The sequence below is a fragment of the Cebus imitator genome, unplaced genomic scaffold, assembly GCF_001604975.1.
Source record: "Cebus imitator isolate Cc_AM_T3 unplaced genomic scaffold, Cebus_imitator-1.0 Scaffold594, whole genome shotgun sequence".
NCBI lineage: Eukaryota > Metazoa > Chordata > Mammalia > Primates > Cebidae > Cebus > Cebus imitator.
Window position 1 is genome coordinate 903,051 of NW_016107909.1, and position 15,884 is coordinate 918,934.

At 35.4% G+C, this 15,884-nt stretch overlaps 1 protein-coding gene and 1 pseudogene across 4 annotated transcripts in view; both read left to right on the forward strand.

Annotated features, from left to right (window-relative positions):
• Positions 1–15,884, forward strand: part of UBA6 (ubiquitin like modifier activating enzyme 6) — a 74,495-nt gene that overhangs the window by 14,356 nt on the left and 44,255 nt on the right. For all 3 annotated transcript variants that reach the window (XM_017516555.2, XM_017516557.2, XM_017516556.2), the window contains exons 3-7: positions 4,806–4,900; positions 5,446–5,474; positions 7,906–8,000; positions 8,548–8,659; positions 12,003–12,083. In XM_017516555.2, coding sequence (XP_017372044.1) covers positions 4,806–4,900; positions 5,446–5,474; positions 7,906–8,000; positions 8,548–8,659; positions 12,003–12,083 — 412 coding nt within the window. The remainder of the gene's footprint in view (positions 1–4,805; positions 4,901–5,445; positions 5,475–7,905; positions 8,001–8,547; positions 8,660–12,002; positions 12,084–15,884) is intronic.
• Positions 12,536–15,399, forward strand: LOC108294641 (annotated as a pseudogene). The gene has a single exon (XR_001821113.1). The product of XR_001821113.1 is annotated as a securin-like (transcript).

Sequence of the window (15,884 nt, forward strand, 5' to 3'; positions counted from 1 at the left end):
TTTTATGTAGAGATGCAGTCTCACCGTATTCCCCAGGCTGGTCTCAAATTCCTGGTCTCAAGTGATCCTCCCACGTCAGCCTCTCAAATTGCTGGGGTTATAGGAGTGAGCCATCACACCCAGCCACACCCAAACATTTTATTTGTGCCCCTTTGTAATTTTTTCTCCTCACTCCAACTTTAATTTCTCCAGGCAACCACTCATCTTTTGTCTGTCTCTCCCAGTAGCATATCACAGGCATTCTAGTAGTTTATGTATTTTATTTAATATGTAATCCTCATAGGAGCCATATGAAGTTGTTATGATCTCTGCACAGTGAACCCCAAGCAAGTGCCTGGCTTGAAATTGGTATGTTAATAAATGTATGCATGCATGATGAAGATAATGAAGTGTGTCCAGAAGAAAGTGATTAGTGTTGAAGGAGACTCAAAGTGATGTGATACTTGGAATTGTTTAAGGAACTGGAGATGTTTAGCTTGGAGAAAGAAAACTCTAGAACCTGAATACCATATTCAAATGTTTGGAGGGGTATTACGTCAAAGGAGGATTTAGACAAGTTCTCTGTGGCACCAAGGGGATAAAACTAAGGCTAGTGAGTAAAAACTACAGAACAATATTGTTCTTTCATAAAAGGGTGAATTTTTAATAGGAATTTCTGCTATATTCGCTGTTACATAGTCAGGTAGCAGAGTCAACTGTAATGTAACAATGCTGGACTTGCAGTTATACTCTCAGCTCTTTAAATCCTGTCTTTACTACCTATTAACCTTGTGAACTTCACAGCATTTAAGTATCATTTAACTACAAAGTAGCTGACATATTACTTGGCACAAAGAAGGTACTTAATTAGTACCTTTCCCTTTGGTGACTAAACAGAAATTTATTTGGCTTACAGTTCTGGAGGCTAGGAAGCGCAAGATCAAGGGGTCATATCTGGTGAGGGTCTTGTTACAGCATCATCCCATGGTGGAAGGCAGAAGGACAAGAGTATGAGAGGGGAATAGGGGGCTGAAATAGGGAGCTGAACCTACTTAGATGTAACCCACTCCTACAATAATGAACCCATTCCTACAATAACGGTATTACTTCATGAGGGTAGAGGCCTCATGACCTAAACACCTCCCATTAGACCCTAGCTAACAGGTACTAAAGTTCCAACGCACAAACTTTGGGGAACAGATTCAAAGCATAGCATTTGCTCCTGGACCCCCAAATTTTTGTCCTTCTTGTAATGCAAAATAGTTTTATTACGTACCAGTAGTAACAAAAGTCTGAACTTGTTCTAACATCAACTCAAAAAAGCCCAGTCTCATCTAAATCGGGTGTAATTCATCCTGAAGCAAAAGATGAGACTGGAGAACTAAGCAGGGACTAGTTTATGAATGCCCTGTGACTAAAGGAAAAAGCATTGGGGTTTTTTTAAGCAAGAAAATGTTTTGACTAGATTTGTTTCAGAAAGATCATTTATCTTTCTTAGTAGGAAGTTAATAGGTAATATATAAAACTGGAAAAAATCAAGAAATAAAAGTATACACATTTTTAGAAATATGGCAATAAATACTAAAAACTGAAAAATTGAGACTAGTTATCTTTGGGGAGTGGGAATCAGGGTAGGAAAGAATTAGGTCAAGGAACTGATTGGTTGTTGTTTTTTTCTCTCTCATAAACTTTGAGGAATGATTTGACTTTCCTAATCTGTATGCATTGTGGCATAATGGTTAAGAGTATGGATGCTAAGGCTAGACTGCCTGGGTTGAATCTTACCTCCACTATTTATAAACTACTTAATTTCTAGGTGCTTATATATTCCTATCTGTAAAAATGAGAATAATAATGGAAATTATCTCATATTTTTGTGTGAAATAAATGAGTTAATACAAGTAAAACACTTAAAACAACATGTGGTGCATAGTTAAAAACTTAGTTATTACATGCCAGGCACATGTAATAACTAATATCTCTCAGTTCAGGTACTGCGATAACAATGACAGTAGACAAATTTGTGGTTGTAGTGGGAGATTTTTGAAATGTTGCTTTAGTAATCAATAGAACAAGCAGACAGAAAATCCAAACAAGTACAGATTTCATAACCAAAGTTATAAAATTAACCTAATGCACATATAAAGAACCTTTTTTTTTTTTTTTTTGAGACGAAGTCTTGCTCTGTCACCAGGCCGGAGTGCAGTGGTACAATCTCTGCTCACTACAGCCTCCACCTCCCAGGTTCAAGTGATCCTCCTGCTCAGCCTTCTGAGTAGGTGGGACTACAGGCACATGCCATCACGCCCAGCTAATTTTTGTTATTTTTAGTAGAGACGAAATTTCACCCTGTTGGCCAGGACAGTCTCGATCTCTTGACCTTGTGATCTGCCTGCCTCGGCCTCCCAATGTGCTGGAATTACAGGCATGAGCCATTGCACCGGCCAGAACCTTGTATCTTTAACAGCTGTAGAGTCCACTTTCTTTCCAGGAACACATGCAACTGTGTGTAAAAGTGACCAAAGAAATTCCTAAATATTGAAGAGTTAAATCATACAGGTTGTGATACCTATTCATAATGCATGTAAGTGGGAAGTTAATATAAAAGATAACTTAAAAATTCCCCATAAAATTAGAAATTTCAAAATATGCTTTGGATTAACCCATAAAAGAATCATTATTAAAATTGGAAAATAATAAAGTGCTCTTATCAAAACTTGGAATACTCAACGTTAGTTTAGAAACTAAAATCTGAATATTAATAGGTTTTATTTCAGAAAACTAGAAAAAAAAGAAAATTAGATTTATTAGTGTAGGAAATATTTCAAAAGCCAAGTTCACAAGTGCCAGCCGAGGGCTAGCACTTTAAGCATGCCCTTCTAAAGACTAGGCTGTATGGCCAGGATGTGAAATTGCAGAGACTTTGATACACTGCTGGAAGAAGGGTAAATTGGTATATCCACTTGGGTTTTTGGCGGGGGGCAGCAATTGTTTTGTTTTGTTTGAAACAAGATTTCACTCCCGTCACCCAAGCTGGAATGCAGCGGCGTGATCTTGGCACACTGAAACCTCCACCTCCCGGGCTCAAGCGATTCTCCTGCCTCAGCCATCTCAGTAGCTGGGGCTTACTGCAGGCACACACCACCACACTGGACTAATTTTTGTAGTTTTTGTAGAGACCGAGTTTTGCTGTGTTGCCCAGGCTGGTCTTGAACTCCTGAACTCAAGTGATCTGCCCACCTCAGCCTCCCAAAGTGCTGGGATTACAAGCGTGAGCCACCGCACCCAGCCTGGTACATCACTTTGGAAAAGCAGTATCTAATGAAGTTGAAGATATACATATTCTTAAATCCTGCACTTTTTCCCTGGGGATATACATTAGAGCAGGAGTGTCCAAACTTTTTGTTTCCCTGGGCCACGTTGGAAGAATAATAATAATGTTGGACCACACGTAAAATCCATTAACAGTAATGATAGCTAATGAACTAAAAGAAAAATTGCAAAAAAATCTCATAATGTTTTACAAAAGTTTATAAATTTGTATTGGGCTGCATTCAAAGCTGTCCTGGGCTGCATGCAGCCAGTGGACCATGGGTTGGGCAGCTTGTATTAGAGAAACAACTCTAAGTGTATACGAGGAGATGTTTATAAGAAGGGTCAGAATACAATATAAATGAATATTAATCACCTGTCACAGACATCAATATAAGTCAATAATTTCATTCAAAAGAAACAAGATAGAAGACATTCAAAGTGATTCCATCTATATAAAGTTTAAAATCAGGCAAAACTTAAGTATATTATTTTTGGGTACATGTAAGGGTGGTGAGACTATGTAAGACATTTCCATACTTACCATAGTAAATTTTTAATAAATATTTGATGTGGAAATGGATAGTTTTTACTTTCTAAAACGAAAGTCTTGAGTACCAATTTAAAAAGAAAAGTTTAGGTTTTATTGTATTTTGTATGAAACAGGGAAGGAAATAAAGAAAGCTTGTGTTTATAAAGTTTTGTCTCTCTAGATAAGAAACCTCTTCTCAGGCTTGTATGTTGAATATGAAAAGCTAACATAATGAAAATAAAGTATTTATTTTTATAGCAAATGTGCATTAAACGTGTGTGTTAATGCTGAAAGTAAATACTTAAAACCCAAAGTGTTCTGAAATTATTTGTTATTTATATCGAACTAATCTTTAAAATGTTTCTCATAAGAATTTATTGGTATTTATATTATCTTCAAAGATAGCATCAAATTTCTCATTGTTCTTTCAGGTAAACACATTTGACTTTATTAGTATATCTGACTTTTAAATTGCTAACGTGTATTTTTTGAAATTCTCATCCTGATACTACCTTGTGGCTATTAGGATGCATAACTTAACAAGGTCCTTTATATAACATCTGAACTCCAAGAAGGAACCAATTTTTTTTCCCCCTCAGAAATTCCGTTTATTGTGAAAGTTTTAAGGTGGAGATGGCAAACTCAAATGCCTATAGTGGCCACTGAGGTAAGAGAGCAACAGGAAGGAATTGATTGTGACAAATCTGGAGCACATAATCCTCCTGCCTAAACAGGGCAACTCCTACTCAACTCCATCTGTCTGTTGCCTTGAGGGAATATGGATTTTGGTGCCAAATTATCTGATTTTTGAAAATATGTCATATATTTGGCATTTAATTCAGAAATGTTTAAACACTGTACAAATCATTCAGACAAGTCTGTGGGCAGGATTGAGTTCCTAGGCTTTTAGTTTGCAAACAACTTTAAGAGATATATAATTTAATGAAATAATTTATTGTTTTTTATTGTGTTTTCCACGTAGTCGACAGAGGTATGTTCTTGGAGACACAGCAATGCAGAAGATGGCCAAGTCCCATGTTTTCTTAAGTGGCATGGGTGGTCTTGGCTTGGAAATTGGTAAGCAATATTTACATTCATAATTTTGTATGATACTTTTGAGCATTGTAAGGTAGTTTAAATAACTTAACTTCTTCCCCTCATATTTCCTATAAAGGATATTAGATCCAGAATGTTGATCAGATTAAGTTTCTGATCTTTAGCAAGACTATTCCATGATGATGTTATGTTCTTGTAAAGAACCAGTGATGACTCATTGCTTCTTTTTGTGATGTTAATAGCCATTAATTATCATTCTCCATATCCATTAATTCATTATAAGTAGCACACAAACATATACTGTATTCATAAAAACATGTCTGGAAGAATACATTGAAATTTTAGGAGTGATTATCTCTGGGTGTTGTAATTATGTACATTTTAATTTTTTCATTTTTAATCTGTATTTTGTAACTTTTTTAAGACACAGAGCTTGTATTAAGTAGTAAAAAAAAAAAAAAAAAAAAGTTAAAAGTATCCAGTCAGATGCATGACTAAGCTCTATGAAGACATATCGAGTATGTATTCCCAATATTGAGCTATTCCTTTTTCTTTTGCCTTTCTAGCAAAGAATCTTGTTCTTGCAGGGATTAAGGTAAGTAAATGTCCTCTGTAAGAAAAATTGTTATGAGCCTTTTTTTGGCTCATTTGTCATGATGATATTTACCACAGCAATATTGTTTTAATTGTCTTTAATGCTCTACTTTTTTTTTTTAAAATCATGGATATTTCACAAATACACAAAGTAGAAAGAATAGTTTAACAAAACCCCACATACCCATCAGACAGTTTCAGTTACCAACTCATGGGCACATTTGTTTCATATATCTCCTTCCCATTTTTTACTGCCCCCAACTGCCAAATTATTTTGTTGTAAATTTCAGACATTTTATTGTATTATCCTTAAATATTTTAGTATTCTCTTTAAAAAATAAGAGTATCTTTTGAAGCAGCAATATCATTTTACACCTAAAAACAAATTCTTAATATCATTTTACTAGGTTACCTGTTGCTGTAAAACAGTTTACTCCAAAATTTGCAGCTTAAACAACATTTATTATCTCATAGTTTCTGTGAGTCAGGATTCAGGCATGACTCTGGTTGGGGTTTCTGTGGGAGTCTCTCACAAGGCAGCCCCCAGTAGTCTTTGTCACTCTTTGTTTTCAAAGTCTTTTCAGTTGTCAGAGCTAGAACATTCATAATGAGTAAACACTGAAATTTCTAATTTTCAGGTTTAGGCTTATAAAGTATTACTAAAATTTCTAATTTTTCCTTTGAATCATAGGATATTTATTTATGTGATTTTATATTTGTATCTCTTTTATTATTAGGGTGTTGGTTTCTAATGATAAATTACATGCTTTATCCTATTATATTTTACCTGCATGTCGTAGTTTTAGAATACCAATTCCAATATTGTTAATATATTATTGAAAACAATTCACACTTTTTTGATCCTACCTGGATTTGGCAGGCAAATTAACTGCTTTTAAAAGTCACTGTGTATAGTAGACTCAATAACAGTTTAGTCCATGTATTCATTTTGCTTTGGATTTTTAGGGTTGCTTTTTAAAAAGTTTAGTTTAACTATTAATGTGAGATTTATGTGATTCAAAGATTTATTAAACAAAGTATTTTCAGGTAAGTCTAGGTTCTTGCTACCTTGTTTCCTTCTTCACTTATTAGATTACTGTCTTTTTATATTTGGTTTATACTTCATTTGTTTTTGTAGATAAGCAAATGCATACACACATACATGTATATCTGTTTGTGTGTGAATATATATATTTCCTCCTACCTTTCTCATATAAAGTGCTCTGCTTTTCTTTACCTTGCTATCTCTTTACAGCATATCCTAGAGATTGCTCCATATTTATAAATAAGTCTTTAATTCTCTTTTTAATAATTGCATGGTTATACATTGTGTGGATGTATCATCTTATAGCCAGTTCCCCATTGGTAGGCGTTTTGATTGTTTCCAGTCTTTTGCTCTTACAAATAGTGTGCTACATTTAATACTCTTGTATATATGTCTTTTTGTATTTCTCCCAGTGTGTCTTTGGGATAGAATCCTAAAAGTGGGATTGCTGTGTCAAAGGATAAATGCATATGCGTTTTTGCTAGAGATTGCCAAATTCTTTTTGATTGAGGTTGAGCCACTTTACATTTTTATCAGTAATACATGAAAGTCACTGATTCACCTCACCTTCAACACTGTGTTGTCAATCTTTTGGATTTATGCCAATCTAACAAGTAAGAAAAGATATTTTATTTCTGGGCAAGATTATACATCTTTACATATTTTCAAGGATCATGTATATTTCTTTTTCAGTATGTTCCTTATTCTTGTTCCTCTTTCTATAAGGTTTGTGGCCTGTGATACAATTTACAAGTATTTTTTTCTACTTCGTTAATTATCTTTCTTAAAATATGGAATATTTTGAAGTGTTTGTTTATATGGGTTATCTGGATTTTTTTGTTGATTATTTATTTAATTATTTTTGAGATGGAGTCTCGCTCTGTCACCCAGGCTGGAATGCGGTGGCATGATCTCGACTCACTGCAACCTCCACCTCCCAGGTTCAAGCAATTCTCCTGCCTCAGCCTCCTGAGCAGGTGGGACTACTACCATGCCCAGCTAATTTTTGTATTTTTAGTAGAGGCAGGGTTTCACCATGTTTGCCAGGATGGCCTCAATCTCTTGACCTCACAATCCACCCACCTCGGTCGCCCAAAGTGCCAGGATTACAGGTGTGAGCCACCGCACCCAGCCATTGATTTTTATAACATGATACTTTTATTTATTTAAACTATCTTCAGGTTTAAAGAAATTTTTCCATCAATTTATTGGAGTTTCCAGATGTATATTGATCTAATTTTATATTCTTTCTAATTCTAAAGCCTTTGCTTACTTTTCATTATCTAGTTACACAAAAGAATACTTCTATTGCATTGTCGGTAGTACTAGAGAGAGTGAATATCCTTGAACTCCTGACTTCAACCGATACTTTTTTTCCTTTTTGAAGGCAGTTACAATTCATGATACAGAAAAATGCCGAGCATGGGATCTAGGAACCAACTTCTTTCTCAGTGAAGATGATGTTGTTAATAAGAGAAACAGGTAAAGATATTTTGATGTATTATCCTGAGGGTTTTTTTTTTTTTAAACTCTCATTTACTTAGAATATTTCCTTTATCTAGAACACCAATCAGTTATACTCATTTAATTGATCACCATAAATCCATACTACTATGGCTAAATAAATATTGGTATATACTTGCTTAATTATTTGTATTTGTCAAATTTTTTTTAGATATTTACACTGCTACCTAGAAATTTATTTCTTTGAATTTATTAAAGAACGACTTTAGTATTGCTAAATTATTAAGAAAGTTAAGGAACCTGGATCTTGGAACTATTAGGGTACACTTTGAGATTGTGTGGTTTACTATGGAATATGATAGTATATCATTTCACGACTATGTAGTTATCTGTAAACACAAGTAAGTCTTGGTTTCTTTCTTCTACAAGGTAAGTTTCCACTGAAATTTTGTAACATGTCAGGTTCCTCTGATGTCATTACAGTGTCCAAATTTAAGAGATTTGAATATGTTGAATGAAACAACAGTAAAGGTTTATTTATTTTTTTATTTATTTCCTTTTTTAGGGCTGAAGCTGTACTTAAACATATTGCAGAACTGAATCCATATGTTCATGTCACATCATCTTCTGTTCCTTTCAATGAGACTACAGATCTCTCCTTTTTAGATAAATACCAGGTTAGTACTGTATTTTGTGTTCAATGTTACTGACAGATTCCAAGGAAAAATGTTAAGTGTTAATATGCTTAACTAGTTTAGCCTAGTGTATTGAGAAACAGAACAAAAGCATTTCAAGGTAGAAGAGATACTAGAATAAAACCTTTCTAATTCTCCGTTTTAAGGAAGGGACCTAAGAACCACTGCCAAGTAGTTATATCAGTTGGCTCTTTTCTCAGTAATATGCATTAAAAACTACTCAAAACTCTGATTTATAGCACCTGCATATCAGTTGGGGTTTCTAGGCTGAACTCAGCTTGGATTAAACTTCAGAGTTTGGGTTCTGCTCTGTGTGCCTCTCTTCTGGGACCAGGAAGCTACCTATGTCATGCTCTCATGATAGCAGTGGAAATAGAAGGTCAAGTCCAGCCACACATGCACATTTCAAGCCTCTGTTTTTGTTATGCCTATTAACATCCTGCTGGCCAAAGCAAGTCATATTATCAAGCCTACAGTCAAGAAGCAAAAAAATACTCTTCCTAAAGCCATGGGGAAGCAGTATAATTACAGGGGGGTAAAAATACATGGATCAATAGTTCAATCTGTTATAGGAACAATTCCTTAAATAACAACAAAATCTATTAACAATTCCTTAAGTAACAAAAAAAAAATTCCCAGGACCTTGGGTATTATAAAAATGACTAAGTTGACCCTGATTTTTTTTTTTTTTTTCTGTGAGTAGATTATGCTGTTACCCATTTGGAATTGAGTTTAAACTTCTATTCTGGAATAGATAACTTAAAATTCATCCTGGTGTAAAACACCTAGCATTTCTAAACACACTTCCTTTTAAATGATTATCCAAGCTCGAATAATGTAAGAAAAATGCTCAGGGGCCACAAATGAACAGTTAGCTAAAAGACCAGTGAACTGTTACTCTCAGTGTCAGAAGTTGCCTGTCACGGTAAGCAAAATTCTTGGGAATTATTGTTCACATAGAAGCAGAAGATTCAGAACTACATAAATTAGAGAAATGGAATTGAGACCTCCCCTTCTTCATAAAACTGGAGCATCAGAGAGCTATGCCCTCAGTGAAAGGGTAGACAAGAACAATCTTGTCTGACCAGAACAAGAAGCTTGTCTGTTTTCTCTTGAGTTCTGGATGAAAAGTAAAGGTTTTCCTGGGGAATTTATAACCATAGGCCTGCTGTCACATAGGTTTAGAGATTAAACTTTATAATCTTTTGTGATCTGGAAATTCCTGAACTGAGAACTTAATGTAAAAAGTAGTACTGTAATGGCCATACCCTAGAATGCCAGATAAAAGCAAAACTAAACAAATATAGAGAAATACACCCTCAACTAAGTTACAGTGTATTCTAATATATAAAGTCCCATTGAGTTTAAAGTACAAAATAACAAGATGGGAAAAAGCAGCTCAGTATGACCAAGAGTTAGTGAATATAACAAGCTATTAAACCTCCAAGAATTTTTATTTTTTTTTTTTGAGGTGGAGTCTCGTTGTGTCTCCCAGGCTGGAGTGCATTGGGTGCAGTCTGGGCTTACTGCAAACTCTGCCTCCTGGGTTCAAGCAGTTCTCCTACCTCAGTCTCCCTAGTAGCTGGGATCACAGGCATGCACCACCATGCCCAGCTAATTTTTGTATTTTTAATAGAGGTGGGGTTTCACCATGTTGGCCAGGCTGGGGATTACAGGTGTGAGCCACCAGACCTGGCCTACCTCCAAGAATTTAAGAGAATGGAATTATTTAAGGAAGATTATAAAATACAGATCTTCAAAACTTAATCTCAGAAGAAGGGATTAAATATATAATATACAAATAAGACTGTTGAAAAAGAGCAGGCAGATGTGATAAAGAACAAAATATAACTTATGAAAATGAACATAAAGTCTTAAAAATTAAAATTCAGTGGATAGTCAATAGATATAGCTGGAATTAGCATTAGTGAATTGAAAGATAGACCTGAGGAATTACCAAAACCATACCACACAGAAATAAGAGAAAATATCCCAGTACTTTGGAGGCCAAGGCAGGTAGAAAACCTGAGGTCAGGAGTTTGAAGCCAGCCTGGCCAGCATGGCGAAACCCCACTGTGAGTGGTGGACCGCACCTGTAATACCAGTTACTCGGGAGACTGAGGCAGGAGAATCCCTTGAACCTGGGAGGCAGAGGTTGTAATGAGCCCAGCTCACACCACTGTACTCCAGCCTGGGAAACAGAGTAAGACTGTCTAAAAAAGGGAAACCCCAAAAAAAGAAATAAGAAAAAATATGGACAAGTTAAAATAAATGAGAGCTTGAATGAAAAGTCCAGTTTATGAGATTGGATTTCTAGTTAGGAAGCAGTAGAAAAAGGCAATATTCAAATAAATTATGGTGGAATATTTTCTAACACTGATAAAACACAAATCAGATTCAATATGTGTTGGGTCTACTGTTTGATTTTTATTATTTGCAAACTAATTAGCCTGTTACTGTTTCACAGATGCAGGAAATATGAAATTCCTGGATCAGAGACCCAGAAGTTTATTACTCAGTGCATAATAAAAAATAGTGTTATATTGCATTTTCTTCCTCGCCCCTCTGCCCCTCAGGTGCCTCTAGCAAAAGGCAGAGGGGTCAGGGAATACCTGCATATTTAGTAGGTTGCTTTAGAGAAAAATACTGAGCTTGGGCAACTGGCTGTTTTAAAGCAAGCTAAGACTTCTCTTTTTCCCCGGGGAAGACCTTACCTCATCCCTCAAGTTTTTACACAGCAAATGTAATTCTGAGAAATGGCCCCAAGTAAAGAGCGATAAGGTCCTTGCATTCATGGCATACCTGTGAGACATGCATAGACTGAGAGACCCATGGAGGAATGTCTCCCTACAGAAAGCAAACCGTGTTGCAGGCTAGATTTAAAAAACTAAATCCATAGATGGACATGGTATAGTAGCCAACTAATGTGTCTCTTAAAAATGTTGTCAGGTTTTTGAGCTAGCATGAAAGTAGTACTCTGGTAGCTAGGTAAGTATTTGTGTGGCAGTAATAGATGAAACAAATCTAATCACTCAGAGTCCATAAATACCACATAAGATGTTAAGGTTTGTTTCTAACTGGAAAGCCTGTAATGGTTATCAGGTTTCATGTGTGCATGTTTTCCCCTGTATATGTTATTTTTACTTTTGTTTTCTGTACTTCTGTGAGGGTATTAACCTTGGAATAGAATTCCATAGGATTAGAATATTTTAATGAGGATAATGATGTGTCTTTAGCACAATGCAAACTGACATGTTTCTGATTATTGTATGTTATCAAAGTAATTTTGTATTTTCTAGTTTTTAATTTGTTTTTCTCTCAACAGTGTGTAGTATTGACTGAGATGAAACTTTCGATGCAGAAGGTGATCAATGACTTTTGCCGTTCTCAGTGCCCTCCAATTAAGGTAATTGTATTATTTAGTAATGACATGTTATTAACCAAAGGAAGAACACTTTCACTACTAGAATTTTTAACTTATTAATGGGTTATCTAAGAAACTTTTTACATAGGATAATCATAATAAGATTTTTTTCATTAATTTTGGAATATTCATTTCCTGTTTTTAAAATTAGGATCTAAGTTTGGTTTATAGACAGATTGCCAAAACTAAGGAATAATTAAGTTCAGGAGTGGAAAGGATGATAAACATTGAAATCATCATCTAATTTTTTTTTGATACGGAGTCTCACTGTCGCCCAGGCTAGAGTGCAATGACATGATCTCGGCTCACTGCAACCTCTGCCTCCTGGGTTCAAGCTATTCTCCTGTCTCAGCCTCCTGAGTAGCTGGAATTATACAGGTGCCCACCACCATGCCCGGCTAATTTTTTGTATTTTTAGTAGAGGCAGGGTTTCACCATGTTGGCCAGGATGGTCTCGATCTCTTGACCTCGTGATCTGCCTTGGCCTCCCAAAGTGCTGAGATTACAGGCGTGAGCATTGTGCCCAGCCTCTAATCTTAAATATTGTTATGATGGTGATTTTCTAAAGGTTCAGTGGTTCATTCGATGAATATTCATTAAATATGTACTGGAGACAGCTTTAGCCACTAGAAATACATTAGTGAATAGAGACAAACAAGTTTTCTTACTCATGAAAATTACCTTCTGCTAGGGAAGATGTATAGTAAACAAGAAAACAAATACATAATGTGTTTTTAAATAATTTCAAGTCCTATGATGAAAAAAAATCTGAGTAAAGAAAAATAGAGAATGATAGCTGCATGATGTAAGGAGAGGGACCAGTTTTGGTTCTCTTAGATTACAAGGTTAGAGAAGTCTTCTAAGACAACGTTTGAATAGAGCCCTGAATATGAGAAAGAACAGGCTATTAACGATCAGGGGGAAAGCATTCAAAGCAGGGGAATCAGCAAGTGTAAACATTTACAAGTGTAAAAATCAGGTTGGTGGTTTTGAGGAACAATAAGAGGCAAGCAGGACCAAAACAGAGTTAGGTAAAGAGGAGAGAGGGTAGTAGGAGTAAAATATACCAGAAGATTAGTTTGGGAGAAGTGGGTTGGGGGCCATATGTTATAAGATCTTTGAAAACATTTGAGTTTTTAGGCCCATAAGTTTTGATCTGTTTTATATTTGTAAAGGATCGCTATGGTTTGCTGAATGAAGAAAGACTATAGTTGTAGTTTTCAAAGTGTGGTCCAGGGACACTAGGAATCCCTGAGACCCTTTCAGTGGGATTCTGCCCAAACTGTTTTCATGTTACCAAGATGTTAGTCAGCTTTTTCATTCTGATTCTCTTAGGGGGCACAGTGGAATTTTCCCAAGTCTATATGATATGTGGTGATATCCTTACTCTGACAATGGAATATGTATATTCTTGTGATTTAAATTTCTCTCAGTTTTAATTTCTAACACGGTGAATATTGATAAGTATAACTCACATAAACAAAAGTTATTTGGGTCCTTAATAATTTTTAAGAATATGAAGGGGTCATGAAAGATAACCAAAAGAAATAGAACTGTTGGATTATAAGAGTAGAGTAGAGGCAGCTAGACTAGTTATCAGCTATTGTAGTAGTCCAGCTAAGAGATGCTGGTGGCATCAGTTCATCTCAATCTCAGAGGAAGGTGGCTATTGAGAGCGGCGATAATCCAGAATGGCTTCTCTGATCTATGTTGATAAGGAAAATGGAGAAACAGGCGTTTGTGTGGCTGCTAAGGATGGGCTGAAGCTGGGGTCTGGACCTTAAGTCAAAGCCTTAAATGAGAGATCTCAAGTTGCAATACCACGTTTTGGCAAAACCTTTGATGCTCCACCAGCCTTACCTAAAGCTACTAGAAAGGCTTTGGGAACTGTAAACAGAGCTACAGAAAAGGCAGTAAAGACCAGTGGACCCCTTAATCAAAAACAGCCAAGCTTTTCTCCAAAAGGATGACTGGGAAGACTGTTAAAGCAAAAAGCTCTGTTCTCCCTCAGATGATGCCTATCCAGAAACAGAAAAATCCTTTCCCTTCGATCCTCTAGACTTTGAGAGTTTTGACCTGCCTGAAGAGCATCAGATTGCACACCTACCCTTGAGTTGAGTGCCTCTTATGACCCTTGACAAGGAGAGAGAGCTTGAAAAGCTGGTTCAGCTGGGCCTCCCTTCACCTGTGAAGATGCCCTCTCCACCATGGAAATCCAATCTGTTGCAGTCTCTTTCAAGCATTCTGTTGACCCTGGATATTGAATTGCCACCTGTTTGCTATGACATTGATATTTAAATTTCTTAGTGCTTTAGCGTTTGTATTAATAAACATTCTTTAACAGAAAAAAAAAAAGATGCTGGTATCTTAGACAAGAGTTGGGAATAGAGATAATCAGAAGTCATTGAATTTGATGTATCCTTTGATGAAAAAAGTTGCAGGGGTGTGGGGAGGGGACCTAACAGAATTTGTAGATAGATGAATGTGAGTTGTGAAGGAAAGAGTGAGTGATCAAGAATGACTCCTAGATTTTTCTCCAGCATAATTAGGTGCATAGTGACATTGGGAAGAGGTTTAGATGGGAAAAAATCAGTTTTCCGATTGTAATTGAATTAGTTACTAACTTCATCTCCTTTGTTATGGGGGTTGTTCCACTGGAAAAAGGAAAAAGCTACTTGTTTCTTTGAGTTAGGCACTAAGCCAAAATCATAATTTATGAGGAGGTGTGTTGAACATTTTTGGATTGTGGTCTTTACGTAGCATATTTATACTCTGTATGGGATTCATGCTGTGGTTTACAATTTATGCATGGGATTAAGACAGAATACCCAGTGAACTTACAATAGAGCACAGAGGTATTACAAAATAACTACACAAGGTTATAAATGGAAATCTTTTTTTTATGTAATACATATACTTCAGACTTTTAAAAAAAGCTTCTAAGTTTCTGCTCAGTTTCATGTCTTGAAAAAATGCTCTATGTACCTATTTTGATCAGTAAAGTCAATATATGATCAAATGGGAGATGTCTCTGTTATCCATATCACTACTTCATATTATTGGATTATAAATTATTTTAACATGTTCTTATACCGTAATATCAGTATACTTAATTTTATTAGAAAACATTATTTTATGCAAGATTGGATGCATTACAGAATTAAGATTTCTCTTTATTAGCGGTAGCTCTAAAAATAGCTTTAAGCACAAAAATATCTTTACGAATTCTCAGAATAGAGACAATCCATGTGTTAGAATAATTGGCTTTTAATAAAACATTTATGATTTAAGAACTTAATGGTTTACCTTTCATGGCTTTGATTTGCGATGTCAGTTTTTTAGCTCTTTTTGTGTAGACGCTGCTCTCAGCTTTTAGCTCTATTTTGTTTTCCATTAACTCTGCTGATTTTGGTAAATGAGCACTTCATTCCTGTCTCCTAAAATAACAAGTAAGAATTCACTGCTAGACTATTAAACCAAAGTACCTATTTCTTTTATGTTGTGCTTGAATTTCTGACAAGCACAAAATTTAAAAATCACAGAATTTTTATTTAAAAATCATAGAATTTATAAAATGATATGCTGATATTACTTCTAATTTTGTTACACTAGAAGTCTTTAGTAAAAGTACTGAAAATCTTTGATTCCTAAACCAGTCTACCTGAGTTTATCCTGTTTATGATTTACTTTGTATTCTGTAGGGTGTACTTAATTATAAATGCAATTGTCATGAAATGGCCTAAGATAGTAGAGGTAGTTTTTTTCTTCTTTATATAAATAAGC